General features: G+C 38.9%; 1 protein-coding gene across 50 annotated transcripts in view; it reads left to right on the forward strand.

Annotated features, from left to right (window-relative positions):
- The window catches only part of DLG2 (discs large MAGUK scaffold protein 2), a 2299762-nt gene that overhangs the window by 2225360 nt on the left and 58703 nt on the right, over nt 1-15699 (forward strand). For all 50 annotated transcript variants that reach the window (XM_078340083.1, XM_078340084.1, XM_054241373.2 and 47 more), the window contains one exon: nt 63-138. In XM_078340083.1, the coding sequence (XP_078196209.1) occupies nt 63-138 (76 nt within the window). The remainder of the gene's footprint in view (nt 1-62; nt 139-15699) is intronic.

Raw genomic sequence — 15699 nt, forward strand, 5'->3', positions numbered from 1 at the left:
TAAGGAACTTAATCATAAATGCCTTGTCATGTGACAGACTCCTTATTCTCAATTTGCTTTAGGGTGGAAAGAAAGGAACGTGCCCGATTGAAGACGGTGAAGTTTAATGCCAAACCTGGAGTGATTGATTCGAAAGGGGTAGGTACAAAATGATGGAAACATCAAGTTCTCTCAGTTGTCATTGATTTAACTATAATTAACATTGAGGTTTTCAGTAGCAAACAAATGATGTAGCTACCAGACAGTAGAGCACTGTTATAAATGTATTGTTGAAGTTAATAATGCCATTTCTGATGAAATGGATTTATGGTAAATACATTTAAACACTAGGAGTAAAGCTGCAGGTGGTTTACATAGCAGAAGCGATGTGCTGATGAAGGTGATGTAATGACTGCAATGAAAAATAACGAAAGAGTTTAGGTGGTTTTTGTTTCTTTAATTTTTGTCCTTTTAAATTAATGTTCTACAAGGATGGATTTTATAAAAAGTTTCTGCTCATCAGAAAACATATCTAGTCTCTTTCACATTAAGAAGCTAAGACAGTGATTATGAAAACATGGATTATCTAATGAATGCATGGATTGTTGTGACAGACATAGAAGATATAATTACTAAAATTCAGCCATCAAAGTTAGAATATTCACTCACGGATACATAGGTACATCTTTTTTTAAATAATAGCTTTATAAGATAAAATTTGTATACGATGTAATTCACCCACTTAAAAAATACAATCCAGTTGTTTTTAGAGTATTTAGAATTATGCAACCATCACCACAATCAATTTTAGAGGATTTCATCACTCCATAAAGAAATCCTATATGCATTAACAGTCACCTCCCATTTCCCGATTCTCCCACCACAACCTACCCCAATGTAGGAAACCACTAATCTACTTTTTTCCCTATGGATTTGCCTATTTTGGCTATTTCATATAAATGAAATTACACACCATGTAGTCTTTTGTGACTCTTTCATTTACGTAATGTTTTCAAGATGCGTTTGTGTTGTAGAATATATAAGTACTTCATTTCTTCTTACTGCCAAATAATATTTTATTCTATGAATATGCCACATTTAATCTGTTTATCAGTTGATGGACATTTCAGTTGTTTCCAATTTTTAGTTATGGGTAATGCTACTATGAACATTTGTGTACAAACTTTTCTGTGAACATTTGTTTTTATTGCCATTGGCTACATGCCTACGAGTGGAATTGTTGGGTCATATAGTAACTGTATGCTTAACATTTTGAGCAACTACCAGGCTGTTTTCCAAAGTGTTTGTATCATTTCACATTTCTACAACAATGCATGAGGGTTCCATTTTCTCCACATCCTTTTTATCATATGTCTTTCTGATCATAGCCATTTTAGTTGGTATGAAGTGGTATCTCATTGTAGTTTTGATTTCATTTCCTTAGTGACTGTTGACATTGAGCATATCTTCATGTGCTTATTGACTATTCATATATATTATTAGGAGAAATATTTATTGAGATCCTTTGCCCATTTTTAAATTGGGTTGTCTTGTTATTGTTGAGTTGTAGAAGTTCTTTATATAGTTGGGTTATTAATCCCTTACAAGATATATGCTTTACAATATTTTCTCCCACTCTCTGGGTTGTCTTTTCATTTTCTTGATAGTCTTCTTTGGTACACAAAAAGTTCTAATTTTGGTAAAGTCTAATGTATTTTTTCTTTTTTTCTTTTTGCTTTTGGTGTCATATCTAAGAAACAATTGCCTAATGAAAGTCATGAAGATTTATATCATATTTTCTTCTAAGAGTTTTATAATTTAGCTCTTATATTTAGGTGTTTGATCCATGCTGAGTTAGTTTTTAAGTATGGTATGAGTTAGGGTTCTAATTTTATTCTTTTGCATATGAATTATCTTATTTTTGGATTGTTCATTGCAAATGTACAGAAATTTAATTATTTGTATATTATTCTCATATCCTGCAACCTTGCTGAAGCCACAGTTTTTTAGTGAATTCCTCAGAGTTTTCTATATACAAGATATACATGCAAAAAGGGAGAGTTTTGCTTCTTTCCTTCAAATATGGATGCCTTCTTTCCTTGCCTAATTGCACCAGTTAGAACCTTCAATATAATGTTAGATAGAAATGGAAAGAGCAGCCATTTTTGTCTATTTCTGACATTGAGAGAAATGCATTCGATCTTTCACCATGAAATATGATGTTAGCTGTGGCTTGTATAGCTTTTAAAATCTATTCTTTGAAGAGATAATACTAGTATCTTACTACTGTGCTGTAAAATAACTTTCCCCATCTTCTCTCTTCCTGTTCTTTCTTTCTTCATATCCTTTCCTTCGCCTTTCTAGCCTAACAATTGCAGCTTGTGAATATCATACAGAACCACAATTTATGGTCAGTTGCTGTCACCATGAAAAACAAGAAGAAGAAAAGTTTATCATTTCTCAGGGATTTTGAGGTCCAAATCACGGCACTGCCCTTTCTATTTTTAAGTAGAAGAATCATAAGATATCTCAGTCATTGACATAATAATTTATCCTCCCCTAAAATATTCAAGTGAAATGAAAATTTATGGAAACATAGGATGTCATTATAAATAGAAGTGAGGGTATGTGATATTATGATATAAAGTCCTTTCAAGAAAATGCTACTTGTGCATAAAAGTTAGGATCTTTTTCCATGATTCCTGTTGAGAATTTAAGGATAGACCTCCTATTTGTTTGAGATAGATAGATAACAGACAGACAAATAGAGTTGGATATATGTTACAGAACTTTTATTGAATACCTAACATGTGCCAGAAACAGGACTAGAACTTTAAAGGGACACAAAGTCTAACATAGGCCCTTTTCCCCAAGAGCTCCTAACGTCAGTGAGAGGCTAGATATCTTTTCAGTAAAACTGAAATATATCTGATGTGCTTTTTAATCATACATGTTAAACACCATTGGGTCTTTGCCAACAAACAGGTTGTAAATTCTAGGACTTGGCTATTGAAAGAAAGGAGTAATCTGGGAGGGGAAGCCCTGAATGGAAAATCAGAAGGGTCAATATTTCAGGGTTCTGGTTTCAGCTCACTACTAAGTCACTATTATTCTTTGGGCCTTATTACCAAAATAAAACCTTTAAACTACATTAGAGATCTCAAACAAGTTCCATCTCCTATGTAGACTAATGGATGGATAGTTTATATCTGGTGTATTGTTTTGAAAAAGGATTCTGAGGCTGTGTAGGATCACAGAAGTAAAAAAGAGTGGCATGATTGAGTCATCTCTAGCCTAACATTGGGAATTATTCCCTACTTGCTTTGCTGGATTCAATGATTTTTTAGGGTGCCTTACGTTAGTAACTCTTCATGAGATTTACTCTTGCATTAATTGGTAATAAATCAAAGTTCTTCAAGTCCGTATGAGAAAATACATCAGTAAGAAGACTTGTCCATAAGTAGAAAGCAAAGGACCATTAACAAGAGATAAAATGTACTGAGGAAAGGAGAGAACAACTCTCTGGAGAGTTGGGAAAGCTGGGTCAGGAGATGCCACTCACTGTGAACTAAAGGCAAGGACAACAGGAAGAAGTCATTGATGCAAGAGGCCTCATTCTCTGGGACCTTGAGGTAAATTCAGCATAAAGTAAGAAGGAAAATTGTCTGGAATGAGTAGGATAATAGGGTATTTTAAATAACCTTTTCATTAGCTGGCATTTTCAGAGCATTGTGAAATGTACTGAGGAGTTCAGAGTGAAAGCCAAGGTTACTGCCCTGAAGGAGCTTAGATTCAGTTAGTATCTGTGAAAGCAGACTGTGATAAGAGCCTTATTAGTAGTATGTACATGAACTATAAGAATTTAAATTAACAGTCGCAGGAATGGCCAGAGAGCACTTTATAGATGAACTTGGACTTTAATGTGACTGTCAGTGCTTGAGTTACTTTTCCAGAACTCTTCACTGATTGCAGTAACATTGAGTGCTGCAAAACACCAGGCACTATGCTAGGTGTCTTGTGTTGTAGCATGTGTGTGTGTGTGTGTAAGATGTTACATCGCAACAAGCTCAAAAAGAGAAATATAGGCAGGCAAACAATGATAATACACCATCACTGATGTTTTCCATAAATTTAAGGAATGAACAGTCTTCATTTTAAAAATCAGGAGACTAAGCCTCAGGAAGATTAAGTAGCTTGCCTAAGGTCACACAGTTAGTAGGTGCAAGCATCAGGTTGAGATCATTTTGACAACAGAAGCCTGCCCTTTCCACTACTCCACACTATACCTGATTCTGTTGAAGCCAGAGAAAGTAGAGCATTTACAAATTATGCCTTAGGTAAGAGAGAAGGCTTCAAAGAGGTGATATCTGAATGAGATCTTGAATTTTCAGTAGCAGTTTGCCACATACAGAGGAAAAAGCTTGAACTTGGTAGTGGAAATCACAGGCACGTTGGAATAGGGTCAAGCAAGTCAAGGACACCAGTGCACAAAGGTTGTGGTGGGAGTTGTACCAACAGGGTTCACAAAGAAGATCAGAAAGGCCAGAAAGCTTGTATGGAAAGCCTGGCTATGAGGTTGGAAGCTTATTGTATCTTCAAAGTATTTACATGAGGAAATCTGAGGTTCTTCATTTGAAAGTACTCATTTGCTACCCAGGATTTGGATATGAAATACCCAGATGAAATACCCAGGATTTCTATCCACTCTGTGTGCCTTTACACAGTCTATGTCTACACATGCAAAGAAAAGTGGGCTGTTGTGTCAGTAGCCTAGATAAGTCCAGCCTATGCAGATCCCTAACCTTCAAACAGCCATCTGTTTGGACAGGTCTCCTTAAGACCCATCTGAGTGCCCCAGATCTCAATGTAGTTAAGTTCCCCTGGGAATGTGTATTAAGTTCCTAATGAATCTCTAGTCAAACCAGCCTCTGATGAAAATTTAAGCACCCCTTAAATTTTTTTTGTCGTCCTTCTACCTTCTTTTTCAAATCAATTTTATTATTAACCAGCCGTTCTGTTACTTATTGAGAGGTTTAGGAAATGGCATAATCTTCAGAATCAAGCTGTTCTGCATTGAAAACTCAATGACCACTTAGTGATTTATGCTAATTTTTTAAGTCTATAATTTAATAAAGGGAAATATGTATAAGAGAGAATATGAGAGCCCTATCAGTATCTTTACTATATGTCAGCAATGTGTGATGTATAAGTGTCCCTTTTATGTTGTAAATCCTTTCTAAAGTAAGGTATGGTATAAATAAATAAATAGTCCTATTTATCCTTGGGCTGGGACAGAACAGAGATGATAGTTGTTATTCGAAGTAATATGAGTATCCATTATAAAAGTCCATAAAGCTTACATACACCTCTCTTTAAACAAAAAAAAAAAAAATGTGGCTAGGCACGGTGGCTCTTGCCTGTAATCCCAGCACTTTGGGAGGCTGAAGTGGGTGGATCACAAGGTCAAGAGATCGAGACGATCCTGGCCAACATGGTGAAACCCCATCTCTACTAAAACTACAAAAATTAAGAGGGTATGGTGGTGCAATCTTGTAGTCCCAGCTACTCAGGAGGCTGAGGCAGGAGAAATACTTGAACCCAGGAGGCAGAGGTTATGTGGAGCCGAGATCACACCACTGCACTCCAGCCTGGCAACAGAGCAAGACTCTATTTTTAAAAAAATAACAAATTTATAGAGACGGGGTTACTCTCTGTTGCCCAGGCTGATCTCAAATTCTTGGGCTCAAGCAGTCCTCCTGCCTTGGCCTCCCAAAGTGCTGAGATTACAGGTGTGAGCCACAATGCTCGGCATACATTCATCTCTTAATCATCATTAGACTTCAAAGGAAATCATTTATTTCCCCTTTATAGATTTAAAGAAACTGAGGTTTAGAGAGGTGAAGAAACCTGAATATATGTCTGACTGATTCCAAAGTTCATAATGTTTACTATAGCATGCTTTCTTCTTTATGAAGATCATGTAACACTTGTGCAATTTAAGAAAAATAAAGAAGTAAATTGAATTGGGTTTAGCTTTGTCAAAATTTAACGTGGGCATAAACTTAAATCTTGAGAGGGAGAAGATGGTTTTCCTGGATGGTGAATATCTTTCTGAAGGAGAACATTCCAAAGTAAGCTCAGAAATACACATTTTTTATGTGTATTTAAAATAAACATGTTTTCAGTGCAGAAAAGGAGATTCCAGCTTGGAAGTGAGAAAATTTGGATTAGGGGGCCTTGGAGGATTAGGGAGATAGGGACTGGGGTTAGGAGTAAAATGCAGGATAAGTATGAAGTAAAACATGGTTCACTTTCATTGCAAGGAACAGTTTATAAAGGAGAACAAAAGGACTCAGTTCGGGAAGTTAGACTCATGACAGTTCTGATGCCTAAAATTTCCCAGGAAACTTATACTTTATCCTGTAAGCGATAAAAAATGTTAAGGGTTGTGGCCAACCAGACCAGGTGATTTTCTCTGGGCTAATATGCTGAAGGTACCCGTATCATCGCCTATACGTGCTACATTATGAGGTCCTTCTAGGCAAAGATCTGAACCTACACATCTTTGTGCCCTAGCACCTAGCACGATGTCTACCTGAAACATACTAGCTACTCAATGCATTCTTCTTAGAGCAACGGCAATGGAATGTTCAGAAGTGGGTTTCTAAGAAATCAATCTGGCAACTGTGGGAAGGAAAGGATGGAGGAGAGAGAAAGACTGAAGTAGGAGATGTTTGAGAAAGCCATTTGAGTATTCTGGGTATAATATTCCGAAAACCTGAGCTTAAAACAGTGGCCATAGGAAAGCGAAATAGGAAATCATTTCTAAAGAGATCAGAGAGGACTATCATCTTTGGACATTTGTCCCGATTGTTCCTTGTAATATTCTATTTCCTTTTCCAAAGCCATAAGCTCTCTTTAAGAGGAGATGTTGATTATGAGAGAGGGGATGGGGCAGAAGCTACAGTGATTGGGTGACAGCAAACTCCCAAAATCAAACTGCAGCTGGCTTTGGGAAATCTCATTTCTATTTTGTAGATTTTTAGAAGTTTCCATATGGCCATTGACTTCATTTACAAATGAAGAATCATTTCTCTGGGACACACAGAGAGCTGGTAGCAGAGCCTGCCATTGTGTTGTTCATCAAAAAATCATTGTGACAGTCAGTGTTCCGTTAGCAAGATGGGAATTATATTTGCTTCACCCGAATGAGTGATGGAGATTGATTTTGTAACACTTTCAAAGTGACATTTTGACAAAAGAAATGTCAAATCTCCCTCAAAAGAAAGCTCTTTAATGGAGCTGGTCTTGGAATGGCCAGAGCCAGGCAAAGCTCTCAAATGTCCAGAGGTGACCTAGAGATCCACAGAGGAGAGGTGGAAGGAGAGCCATACTGCCACACTCCAGGGGGCATCAGGAAGGCAGGCTGTGCCCTCAAGGTGAATGAACTCAGAAGAGGCTGCTCCTAGATGTCTTTATTATTACTTCTCTTATTCCAAGCCTTCTAACACCTTCGTCACTGGTCTTCCTGCTCACCTTTCCTCTTGGATTCTTTCCCTATACTGTATGCAGTGTGGTTTTCACCAATCTTATGTTATTACATACGAAGAACAAAGGTAGGCATATGTCCAGGGAATTTTGCCGGTTCAGTAGCCCAACATGAGGACACCTTCTAACTTGTTACATTTTCTTTTGAAAGTGATAATCATATCTAGCCAAACTTTGAGTTCACATGTCCACTGAGAACCACGTGAGCCAGCACACAGATAATTGTCTGATCCAGATGTGCAAGTGGCTTTTCTGTAAATGATTCTTGGAGGGGATCCCAGTCAAGTCTGCATATCTGAGACACATTAAGGTGGGACCTATATAAACCCTGAAAGCTGATGGAACTCAAGGAGCATTTGGGGATGAAAAAGTACATATTTTACATATTCCTTATAGTCTATTTATTTGTCTAAAGTTGCTGATGAGGAAACTGCTATTCTATGGAATGGCATGGAGAATAAACTACATTTCTTATGTATTTTTGTGCACGTGCATTTCTGGGTAATCATCTACCACCTGGGTACCAAAAACACTTCCATTGAAAATGCCAACTTAATCAGCACCTTAAATACAAAATGTATTATGAGTTATAACTGAAAACTCTGTTCACTGAATGCGCGCACGCACACACACACACACACACACACACACACACACACCTGTGTTATATAATATATTTTAGTTTCTAAAAGAAATATCATTCAAAATGAGCCTTGAAGAATCAGTAAAATCTAGTCAGGTATAAAAGGATGAAAAGAGTGTTGTTGGCAGAAATCAGGAAACAACCCAGTGTGCTCAGGGAAGCCAAGGAAGCTTAATATTACTTAAGTGTAAAGCATAAGTATACTTTTCTTTAGATTCCAAATCTGCTTTTGCGCAGGGGAAGAAGGGAGAGTTGCCAAAACTTTGCCCTGCAAACATTTGCATAAAGGATGTTTTTGCCCACATGCTTCTTTGGTTGGGGAGAGAAGCTACCACTGGCTGACTCTAATGGGCAGGAAGGTGAAGCATGGCAGCAGGGCTGATTTCTAAACCCTCCCCCTGCCCCTGCCATTGGCTGCAAATCCAGATGGTTTCTGAGTTCTCTGCTATCTTGTGTAGCTACCTGTAGGAATTTCCAGAAGAACACACTTGATGAGTGCTTACTGCTTTGGAGAACCATTGCATCTCATTCAGGGTATCAGTTAGTCTGAACGTCTGTGGATTTGTTATTTTCTACATATTATTTTTATAAGCATTGCTCATTTGCTCCTAACAGTAACCCTGTGAGGTAAATATTATAAATATGACCATTTTGCAGATGAGAAAACTGAAATTTAGAAAGGATAGGTAAATTACCCAAGCTCCTGCAGTTAGTAAGTGGCAGAACTGGGCCCTGCATGATGACATATTGTTATTATGCAAGAAAATTGAAATAATTGATATTTTAAAAGATTTTTACATGTGAAGTAATTCCCAATGTCATTAGCATAGCTATTTCTAACCATTCAAGTAGTGATGGTAAGACCAAAGTATTATAAATAGGAGACATGTAATATATAGTTATGTAATATAAATAGGAGATATGTAACATATAGTTATGTGATATAAATAACAAGTATTGTTTTATCAGATGAGAACACTGAGCTTTTGTTAAATTTTCTTCTCATTATTAATATAAGGTAAGTATTATTCAGAAAATTTAGCTCAACCCATTTCTACTTTAGGAATTATTAATGAATAAATTCTGATTTACTAAAGGCCTTCCTTTCATCTAACTCTGAGGTAATAGGCCTACAATCATACCTTTGAGCTTGCAGGTTTCACTTTGCAAAGCTAAAACATCAACGCTAAAAAATAAAGATGCAGCAGAGCAGTGAATGTCCCATCATCTGGCTTCCTCACTATCGTAATTATACCCAGACTTTTAGCAAGTAAAAATAACATATCTTGCCTCTAAACTCTACACTGTGTTTATATGTGGGGAGAAAGGTTTAAAAAAAAGTAGCTCATGTAATGTCGGAAAAGAGTTTCAGCAACAGCTTTCAATGTGTTTTTAATATTTATAAAAATACCTGATTACTTTGCCTTTTGATTTTTAAAGAAGGTAGGCTCTAAAATTAGACCGTCCTATTCTTTGATTACTTTGCCTTTTGATTTTTAAAGAAGGTAGGCTCTAAAATTAGACTATCCTATTCTTAACTTTTCTGACTATATGACCTGGAGCAAATAGCTTCTCTTTCTGAGAAGTGGTTTTTCAACTATAATAATAAACTCTGAAGAATAGATAGCAAGTTTCTTGAAGGCCAGGACTATGACTTATTTGGGGCCTTAAAGAGTTCTCGGCATTCAGCCAGTAAGTATTGAATTAAATAATGTGAGAATAAAGAACGCAGTGTTTAGGAGAAAAATCATGTAAATTAGAAGGCACAGCTCACATTTTTATTTTATTTATTTATTTATTGCTATAGCTTGTGAATCAAATAATTTATTGTTGCCTTTAGAGAAAGCTTCTTTTGATCTGAGTGTTACTTTCTTTCATTTCAATAAATAGGTTTCAAGTTCCCTCTCTAGGCACTGTATACTGCTCTGGCCACTGGGTGGAGACATAGATGAATAAGACCCCAGCTCTGCCATCCCAAGACATTCTTTCTGGTACACACCACACACATACATATACACACAGCTATAGCATAAGACAAAAAAGTTTAGCAAGACATGAATAGAGTCTTAATGAGTATTCAAATGGAAAGAGCCTCCTCCATGTGAGAGCAATTAAGAAAGGGTTCCAAGAAAAGGTAGCATTTTAGCTAAGTCTATGAGGATTTGACAACTACAGAGTGAGTGTACTTTCACACTTAGAAAACAGCAAGAGCAAAAGTAAACTAATAGATGCTATCTGGTGACCAGCAAGTATTCCTTTAGATGAGAACACACAGTGGGGCAGCGGTAAGATTGTAAACGTAGCTCAAGGCCCAATATCAGAGGGCATTAAGTATTTCTTTAAATGTGTTAAGGAGGCAATTCTTTGGGTCCTGGGGAACCCTTAAAGGTTATTGGATGGAGGAGTGACAGGCTGTGAATAAAGAGGTTGACTTGCTGGGAGGATGGATGGGGGAGACCTGGGAGTGAATGGAGTAGAGAGACACCTAGGGGAGGACACTGGGATGACTCAGGGGAGAAATCACCATGGCTGCAACCTAGGATTGAAGAGAGCCCACAGATGGCAATAGCATGTGGCAGAGACTGTAAAAAATGCCGTTCATGAATATGTGGGGGATCCTCAACAGAATGAGTTACCAGTTGGTAGAGAAGAGGTAAAAGGCAAATGGTGTGAGTAAGTGCCTACTAGGAAGACAGTGGACGGGAGAATAAACTTGGCAGAGCTCAGACTAAAAATTGAAATTGTGTGTATGCTTTTAGAGCTATCCTCTAGCAGGTATCTCTCCAACACCTCACCCCAGTACATTTGCCTTACCTGCCAAATCAACTCTGCAGCATTTAGTAATTGCTATGTGTTATCAGAAATCAATGACAGTGGGGGGGAGAACTCAAAATGGCGCTGTGAGAACAACTCAGGATTGAAGCTCTCGGTTAATGCGCGGAGAGTCTGAGTCAGGGCCACACTTCCAGACGTATCTTTGTTGCCCACAGAACGGGGAAATTCCCAGGTATAAAAGAGACACGGGACGCCAGGCAGAGGTTTTGGCTGGTGCAGCCGGCAGCCGGTGCAGCGGTGACCCGCGCTATAGCACAGCGGTGCTACACAGCGCTCTGCACAAAGCTTACTGGTCCGGGGGCCCTGTTGAACGAGCAACCTGAGACTTGAGAGGGCTGAACTTGAGACTGAATGGGACTTGGACAGTGAGCCAGCCCAGGAGATTCCAGGGACACAGCATTTGGGGTAGCACAGTGGGACAAACAAAACGGTGATTCCAAATGCTCCTGGTGGAGAGGTTCCCTGAGGGCGCAGCTCCGTGTGGGAGAGCGTCCGCCATTACCATAATCCGCCCCTACTGAGGTACACGCCCATTGTTGATGCAGCCTGCCGTTGCCGAGGCAACCCACTACAACAGAGAGACTCCGCCGCAGGGCGTAGCCCGTGGTAGCAGGGCGGAGACCACAGCAGAAGGGCAGAGCCTGCAGCAACAGGGCGAACCTCACACCAGCAGGGCAGAGACTCGGCAGGCAAATAGTGACTAGACTGCCTCCTAGCTGGGCAGGACAGCACAACGGACACTCAAAAATAAAGCCCCAACCCCCCCATACAGAGCATCTGAGAAAAAAAGGGTTTTTTTATGAGTTCTGTTGCAGCAGAATTAAACATAGCAGCCTAACAGCCCTGAATGAACAACAGAGCTCACAGCTCAGCAATTGAGCTCCTATAGAGTACAGACTGTCTCCTCAAGCAGCTCCCTGACCCCTCTATATCCAAAAGACTGACATTTGGCAGGCATCATTCTGGGACAAAGATAGCAGAAAAAGAAACTGGTAGCATCCCTCACTGTTCCGCAGCTGCTAGAGGTGCACCCCAGACAAGCAAGGCCTGGAGTGGACCTCAGCAGTCGTACATCGAAGGGGCTAGACTGGTAGAAGGAAAACCAAGTAACAGAAATACATCATCATCAACAATCTGGGTGTCCACTCAGACACCCAATCGAAAAGTCAGCAACTACACAGACGACAGGTGGATAAATCCACAAAGATGGGAAGATACCAGCGCAAAAAGGAGGAAAACACCCAAAACCAGAACACCGCGACTCCTAGAAAGGACCAAAACTCCTCACCAGCAAGGGAACAAAGCTGGACGAAGAATGACTGTGACGAAATGACAGAATTAGACTTCAGAAGGTGGATAATGAGAAACTTTTGTGAGCTAAAAGAACATGCTTTAAATCAATGCAAAGAAACTAAGAACCTTGAAAAAAGATATGAAAAAAGATTCGAGGAAATCATAACAAGAATGGATAACTTAGAGAGGAATATGAATGAATTAAAGGAGCTGAAAAACACAATACGAGAACTTCGTAAAGCATGCACAAGTTTCAACAGCCGAATTGACCAAGCAGAAGAAAGAATATCAGAAGTCGAAGATCAACTCAATTAAATAAAATGAGAAACCAAGATCAGAGAAAAAAGCACAAAAAGGAATGAACAAAGTCTCCAAGAAATGTGGGACTATGTGAAGAGACCTAACCTACGTTTGATAGGCGTACCAGAATGTGACGAAGAGAATGAATCCAAGCTGGAAAATACTCTTCAGAACATTATCCAGGAAAATTTCCCCCACCTAGCAAGACAGGCCAACACTCAAATGCAGGAAATACAGAGAACACCACAAAGATATTCCACAAGAAGAGCAACCCCAAGGCACATAATCTTCAGATTCAACAAGGTTGAAATAAAGGAGAAAATACTAAGGGCAGCCAGAGAGAAAGGTCGGATCACCCACAAAGGGAAGCCCATCAGACTCACAGCAGATCTCTCGGCAGAAACACTACAAGCCAGAAGAGAGTGGGGGCCAATATTCAACATCCTTCAAGAAAAGAAGTTTCAACCCAGAATTTCATATCCAGCCAAACTGAGCTTCAGAAGTGAAGGAAAAATAAAATCCTTTGCGAACAAGCAAGTACTCAGAGATTTTGTCACCACCAGGCCTGCTTTACAAGAGCTCCTGAAAGAGGCACTACACATAGAAAGGAACAACCAGTACCAGCCATTCCAAAACCACACTAAATGCTAAAGAGCATCAACACAATGAAGAATCTACAACAACTAATGGGCAAAACAGCCAGCTAGCATCAAAATGGCAGTATCAAATTCACACATAACAATATTAATCTTAAATGTAAATGGACTAAATGCACCAATCAAAAGACACAGACTGGCAAATTGGATAAAAAGCCAAAATCCAGCAGTGTGCTGTATCCAGGAAACCCATCTCACATGCAAGTATACACAAAGGTTCAAAATAAAGGGATGGAGGAAGATTTACCAAGCAAATGGAGAGCAAAAAAAAGCAGGAGTTGCAATTCTCATCTCTGATAAAATAGACTTTAAAGCAACAAAGATCAAAAGAGACAAAGAAGGCCATTACATAATGGTAAAAGGATTGATACAACAAGAAGAGCTAACGATCCTAAACATATATGGACCCAATACAGGAGCACCCAGATACATAAGGCAAGTTCTTAATGACCTACAAAGAGACTTAGACTCCCACACAATAGTAGTGGGAGACTTTAACACTCCACTGTCAATATTAGACAGAACAACCAGACAGAAAATCAACAAGGTTATCCAGGGCTTGAACTCAGACCTGGAGCAAGCAAACCTGATAGACATTTACAGAACTCTCCACCCCAAATCCACAGAATATGCATTCTTCTCAGCACCACATCACACCTACTCTAAAATTGACCACATAATTGGAAGTAAAGCACTGCTCAGCAAATGCAAAACAACTTAAATCATAACAAACAGCCTCTCAGACCATAGTGCAATCGAGTTAGAACTCAGAATTCAGAAACCAACCCAGAACCGCACAGCTTCATGGAAACTGAACAACTGGCTCTTGAACGTTGACTGGGTAAACAATGAAATGAAGGCAGAAATAAAGAAGTTCTTCAAAACCAATGAGAACGAAGACACAACATGCCAGAATCTCTGGGACACATTTAAAGCAGTCTCTAGAGGAAAGTATATAGCAATAAGTGCCCATATGAGGAGAATGGAGAGATCCAAAATTGACACCCTATCGTCAAAATTGAAAGAGCTAGAGGAGCAAGATCAAAAAAACTCAAAACCCAGCAGAAGACAAGAAATAACTAAGATCAGAGCTGAACTGAAGGAGATTGAGACATGAAAAACCCTTCAAAAAATCAATAAATCCAAGAGCTGGTTTTTTGAAAAGATCAACAAAATAGACAGACCACTAGCCAGATTGATTAAAAAGAAAAGAGAGAACAACCAAATAGATGCAATAAAAAATGATAAAGGGGAAATCACCACAGATTCCACAGAAATTCAAACCATCATCAGAGAATATTACAACCACAGCTTCTGCACGACAAAAGAAACAGTCACTAGAGTGAATCGGCAACCAACAGAAGGGGAAAAAATGTTTGCAGTTTACCCATCTGACAAAGGGCTGATATCCAGAATTTACAAAGAACTCAAACAGATTTACAGGAAAAAACAAACAAGCCCATTCAAAATTGGGCAAAGGATATGAACAGACACTTTACGAAAGAAGACATATATGAGGCCAACAATCATATGAAAAATGCTCATCATCACTGGTCATCAGAGAGATGCAAATCAAAACCACACTGAGATACCATCTCACGCCAGTTAGAATGGCGATCATTAAAAAATCTGGAGACAACAGATGCTGGAGAGGATGTGGAGAAAAAGGAACACTTTTACACTGTTGGTGGGAGTGTCAATTAGTTCAACCATTGTGGAAGACAGTGTTGCGATTCCTCAAGGTCTTAGAAATAGAAATTCCATTTGACCCAGCAATCCCATTACTGGGTATATATTCAAAGGACTATAAATCGTTCTACTATAAGGACACATGCACACGAATGTTCATTGCAGCACTGTTTACAATAGCAAAGACCTGGAATCAACCCAAATGCCCATAGATGATAGACTGGATTGGGAAAATGTGGCACATATACACCATGGAATATTATGCAGCAATCAGAAATGATGAGTTTGTGTCGTTTGTAGGGACATGGATGAATCTGGAGAACATCATCCTCAGCAAACTGACACAAGAACAGAAAATGAAATACCGCATATTCTCACTCATAGGCGGGTGATGAAAAATGAGAACACATGGACACAGGGAGGGGAGTACTAAACAGTGGGGTCTATTGGGGGGAAAAGGGGAGGGCCAGTGGGAGGGGGAGGTGGGGAGGGATAGCCTGGGGAGAAATGCCAAATGTGGGTGAAGGGGAGAAAGGAAGCAAAACACACTACCATGTGTGTACCTATGCAACTGTCTTGCATGTTCTGCACATGTACCCCAAAACCTAAAATGCAATAAAAAATTTAAAAAAAAAAAAAGAAATCAATGACAGTTTATGCATGATACTGGAATAACCACCACATTAAACTGAAAACCAACCCAGGACAGAATAAATAAAATTATCACTAAAATAAACTTTTTAAAATTGAAACTAA

This window comes from Callithrix jacchus, chromosome 10 (assembly GCF_049354715.1).
Source record: "Callithrix jacchus isolate 240 chromosome 10, calJac240_pri, whole genome shotgun sequence".
NCBI lineage: Eukaryota > Metazoa > Chordata > Mammalia > Primates > Cebidae > Callithrix > Callithrix jacchus.